Source organism: Gallinula chloropus, assembly GCF_964237585.1.
Source record: "Gallinula chloropus genome assembly, chromosome: Z".
NCBI lineage: Eukaryota > Metazoa > Chordata > Aves > Gruiformes > Rallidae > Gallinula > Gallinula chloropus.
Window position 1 is genome coordinate 8054497 of NC_140089.1, and position 4667 is coordinate 8059163.

The following is a 4667-nucleotide window of genomic DNA, read 5'->3' on the forward strand; positions in this document are numbered from 1 at the left end:
CAGTGGAATTGCATCTCCTGAAAAGTTGCTTTTTGTAATATTAATCCGTTTGCTCCTGAAACTGTTGCTGGGTTTTCTGGATTTTGCTTGTTGGGGGGGAGGGGTTTAAGGTTTTTTTTTTATTATCTAATGGGGTTTTTATTACATATTCTCTCCGGATTGAGTGCAAGAACAGCCCTGAATAAAGTAAGTACTTATTTTCCATTTAATCTGTAATCACAGATTAATAAAGATACACTTAGGCCTAATTACTGCCCCTTCACACCAATCCCAAAATAGGAAGTCAGTGTTCCTGACTTTTTTAGGGAGTGGACTGCTTGAATGAGGCAGCTGTGCCTGTTCAGTTGGCATCTGCACCTTTCTCGTTAGGCTGTATGGACTAACAGCGGCTTTCAGAAATAAACACGTTTCTGTTACAAGCTTTTACCCTGGCACAGATCCACTGGGAGGGTTGGGGCAACACAGGTAATTTAAGTCAGAAGAGGGAAGTAAGAAGTCCTGGCTGAGCTTCCATGAGAGCTCCTGGGTATCTTCCTCGTTCACATGTGCCCAGAGGAGGGCAGTGAAGCTGGTGAAGGGGCTGGAGCGCAAGTCCCGTGAGGAGCGGCTGAGGGAACTGGGGCTTTTTAGCTTGAGAAAAGGCGGCGGAGGGGAGACCCGATCACTTTCTACAGCTACCTGCGAGGAGGGTGTAGAGAGGCGGGGGCTGGTCTCTTCCCTCGGGTGACAAGTGATAGGACAAGGGACAGTTAAAATTGCACCAAGGGAGATTTATGTTCGGTATCGGGAAGAATTTCTTTATTGTAAGGGCTGTGAAGCACTGGAACAGGCTGCCCTGGGAGGTGGCGGGGTCACCATCCCTGGGGGAATCTACAAGGCCCGTGGATGTTGTGCTTGGGGACATGGTCTAGAGGTGGGCTGGGCAGCGTCCGGCTGCGGTCGGACTCGCTGATCTCCAAGGTCTCTTCCAACCCGGGTGATTCTGTGACTATGACATACCCCAACCCGAGACTCCCGCTCCTGCTCCCCCCTCCCCCCCTCCCATGCGAGCCGCCTGCCGCAGCCCGGGCCCCCCCGCGGCACCGGGGCGACGCCACCACGCTCTCCTCGCTGTTAAAGCGTCTCCGCGCCCGGCCCCAGTGCGGGAGTCCCGTTCCGCTCCTCTGAACCTCGGGGAGCGCTGCGGGCGCCCCGATGCCTCGGAGAGGGGCCGCGGAGGCGCCGTCCGCTGGCCTCAGCGTTCCGCACGCCTCCTCCACGCTCCTTCTCTCTCCTCAGGGAGGCTGCCTCGCCTCAGGGAGGCGTCCGACGCTTTGCCTGCCCGCCCGGTGCCGGTAACTCTCAGCACAACCGGACTAAACGCCTCAAAACAGAGGACGAGCAGCCACCGGCTGCCACCACACAGTCGCGGGCACCCACCGGCTGCTCCCGCCCCCACCCCCGGGAGCCTGCCCGTGTCGCCCCGCCCGCTGCCGGGCGGGACTTTCAGTCAGGCGCGCCGTAGGCAGCCCGCGACGGGGCCTCACGGCCGCAGCTAGGTGGCGTGGAGCGGGCGGGCCTCTCTCTTTCGCGCTTGGCAGCCGCGACGGAAGGATGGGTGAGCGCTGCCGCGGGACCGGCCTGGGCCGGGAGGGGTGCCCGGGGTGAGGCGGGGGCAGCGCATGGGCTGGGGGAAGCCGTAGCGCGCTCCCCTTCCTGCCCCGCCGACCAGCCGTCGGCTCGGCGCCCTCACGGCGCCGCCGGGGTGGGCGGTAGCGGCGCGGCCGCCATTACCCGCCGCCGCCGTCCCTCGCGGCCGGCCCCGTCCCCCCAGGCGTAGCGGGGAGCGGCCGCACGCCGCTAGGCCGCGGCCCGGGGAGGTAATGGGGAAGCGGCCCACTCACCCCTTGCCCGCCCTTGTTCCGCAGGGAAGTGCCGAGGCCTCCGCACCGCCCGGAAGCTCCGCAGCCACCGCCGCGATCAGAAGTGGCACGACAAGCAGTACAAGAAGGCCCACCTGGGCACGGCGCTGAAGGCCAACCCCTTCGGCGGCGCCTCCCACGCCAAGGGAATCGTCCTGGAGAAAGTGTGAGTACCGCCGCGCGGGGTGCCGCCGCCGTGGGCTGCAGGAGGAGGCCGGGGGAGAGCAGCGTGGGTGGGTTGTGGGCCCAGGGCCCCCGGTGTGCTAGGCCGCCGGGCCTCTGGCTGCCCGTGAACGGTCCCGGAAAAGGAGGCCTCGGAGGGGAACCGCGGAGAGAAAGCGTGGTGAAGCTGTTTTGTACGGTAAATACGTGAGTGGGTTTGATGCCGGCGACGTGCCGCGTTTGTCCCGGTTCTGTGGGCTAGGCTGAACACGTGGGTGGCTTTTTTAAGCGGCTGTACTTAAAGGTACGTTTTTCATACGTGTGTACCGCAAATAATGCAACGATTCGATTTATGGTTAGAGGGGTGGACTTTGTGGGTGCCTTGTAGGTTTGGGTGGGTTTTTTGGTAATTTGTAAGCTTCATTGAGATACCACCAGGCCTCCAAGGTGGTATCCCAGTTTCCCTTCTTCCCTTTTTTTTGTTTCCAGATTTGTGTTTAGTGATTCAGTAGGTAATTTTCAAGTTCTGCTCAGCTTAGGAACTCCACTTTTATATATTGAGTAGTTCTAAATAGGTAATTAATAGCTTGTGGTTTTGAAGTACAGGCACGACTTGCACTTAGAACAGACTAATACAGTAATTTGGTGGTGGTGTAACGAATATTGCTAACTCACCAAACTGATTTTTGTTTGTTTTTTTCCATGTGCTTCCATTTTAGTGGAGTAGAAGCTAAACAGCCCAACTCTGCCATCAGGAAATGCGTGAGAGTCCAGCTGATAAAGAATGGCAAAAAGATAACAGCTTTTGTCCCTAACGATGGCTGCCTGAACTTCATTGAGGTAATTGTCAAGGAGAGACCTGTAGGTTGTGTATCGAAGTAAAGAAACGTGTAATCGATGGATTTAAGGGATGGCCAGATCAGTTGATGCCCTTCAGTATCTCTGCCCTTCGTAGAATCATAGAATGGTCTGGGTTGGAAGGGACCCCAAGGATCATAGAGTTCCAACCCCCCTGCCACAGGCAGGGACACCAACCTCAGGCCTGGATCTACACAAGGTTGCCCAGGGCACCATCCAACCTTGTGTTGGCCTTGAACACCTCCAGGGATGGGGCATCCACCACCTCTCTGGGCAGCCTGTTCCAACACCTCACCACTCTTTCTGTAAAAAAACGTCCCCCTAATATCTAATCTAAACCTTCCCTCCTTTAGCTTCACTCCATTCCCCCTTGTCCTGCCAGTGTCTACCCTTCTAACAAGCTGATCCCCTCCTTTAAATGAGCCACAGCCTGCGCTTCCTATCACCCATTTCAGGAGTTTGTATCTACAGCTGCAGAGTGTTGACAGCTCTGTAACTCTTTGTCTTTCATTGCAGGAGAACGACGAGGTTCTGGTTGCCGGTTTCGGTCGGAAGGGTCACGCTGTTGGTGACATTCCTGGAGTTCGCTTCAAGGTTGTCAAAGTAGCCAATGTTTCTCTCTTGGCCTTGTACAAGGGCAAGAAAGAGAGACCTAGATCATAAATTGACATTGACTTCCCAAGAATGTCAATAAAATTTTAATTGGATAAACTCCTGTGCTTGGTACTTAAGGCTTGCTATTTCTGATGTGTTCCTGCGAGTGACTTACACAGCGGTGTAGGGGTGTACCATACAGCCTTTTTGGCAGCTGGCGTTGCCTGCTGTAAGAAATGCTTTGCTGGTGAACGGTGGAAGAGCCAGAGCATAGTTAGAGTGGGCAGGTGAGCTTGATGTCTCCTAAAGAACCTTTGTGTGAAGCTTGCTGCACAGAACAAAGGGGGGTCTTAGCGCCTTGTGGGCCATCCTTCATTGCCAGCATCTTTGCTAAGGCTTCTTCAGTGTAGTAACTAAAGTAGGGACCGTCCTGCTGCCAGGATAAATTGTCAGATTCCTTGTAGGCCTCTTCCCTCAAACACACTTTCCTGGAAGCTGTTGTGAGGAGGGCCCAACAAAACCATTTCTGGGTCTGGGTGTGATGCTGACCCTGAGCAGAGGGGGGCTCTGACCTAAGGTATTTGGCTGTGCTGTAGAAGGGGAAGGTTCACAGTGTTTGCTCCTTTTCCTACCTAGTCCAGAGGGCTGGAGTGCTCTACAGGCGCAGGAAGGGGGAGTGCAGAGTCACCCTGACACTTGCAATCCAGGATGACCAACTACTGGGTGTGAAAAAGTGAAACTGGGCTATTGCTGCTTCGATGTCACAGCCTTAATGATGCAAAGGGTGTGTGTCATCACGAATGGGGGTATGGTTAGGGGTGGCTTCTGCAGTGGAAGGGGTGGGAGGAGTGACAAGTTTTCTGCCTCATCCTGCAGTAAAGTTACATTGTTACCCTGTAAAGGTCTGAAGGGCACTGCACAGGGTGTTAGTACAGTCAGTAGAAGATAACCTGGCATGAAGAGATCTGCCCAGCAGCAAGATTAGATCTTGGATGTACTGCTCACCTTTCCACAGGTTTTTGTGTGGGTTTTTTTTTGTTGTAAAGAGGCTGTTTTGGCTTTATAAAGCACCACTGAGCTCCATGGAGAAAAACTACTTTTTGTGACCACAGGGCAACTGTACTTGTTCTTTCAGACACTAAATAGCTCAGC

At 54.9% G+C, this 4667-nt stretch overlaps 1 protein-coding gene across 1 annotated transcript; it reads left to right on the plus strand.

The window, feature by feature from the left end:
- The first annotated feature begins 1539 nt into the window (after positions 1–1539).
- Positions 1540–3633, plus strand: RPS23 (ribosomal protein S23). The gene is made up of 4 exons (XM_084278278.1): positions 1540–1597; positions 1908–2067; positions 2783–2903; positions 3438–3633. Exons 1-4 carry the CDS (start codon positions 1594–1596, stop codon positions 3582–3584), a joined length of 432 nt encoding a protein of 143 aa, XP_084134404.1. The 5' UTR covers positions 1540–1593; the 3' UTR covers positions 3585–3633.
- The last annotated feature ends 1034 nt before the right edge of the window (positions 3634–4667 follow it).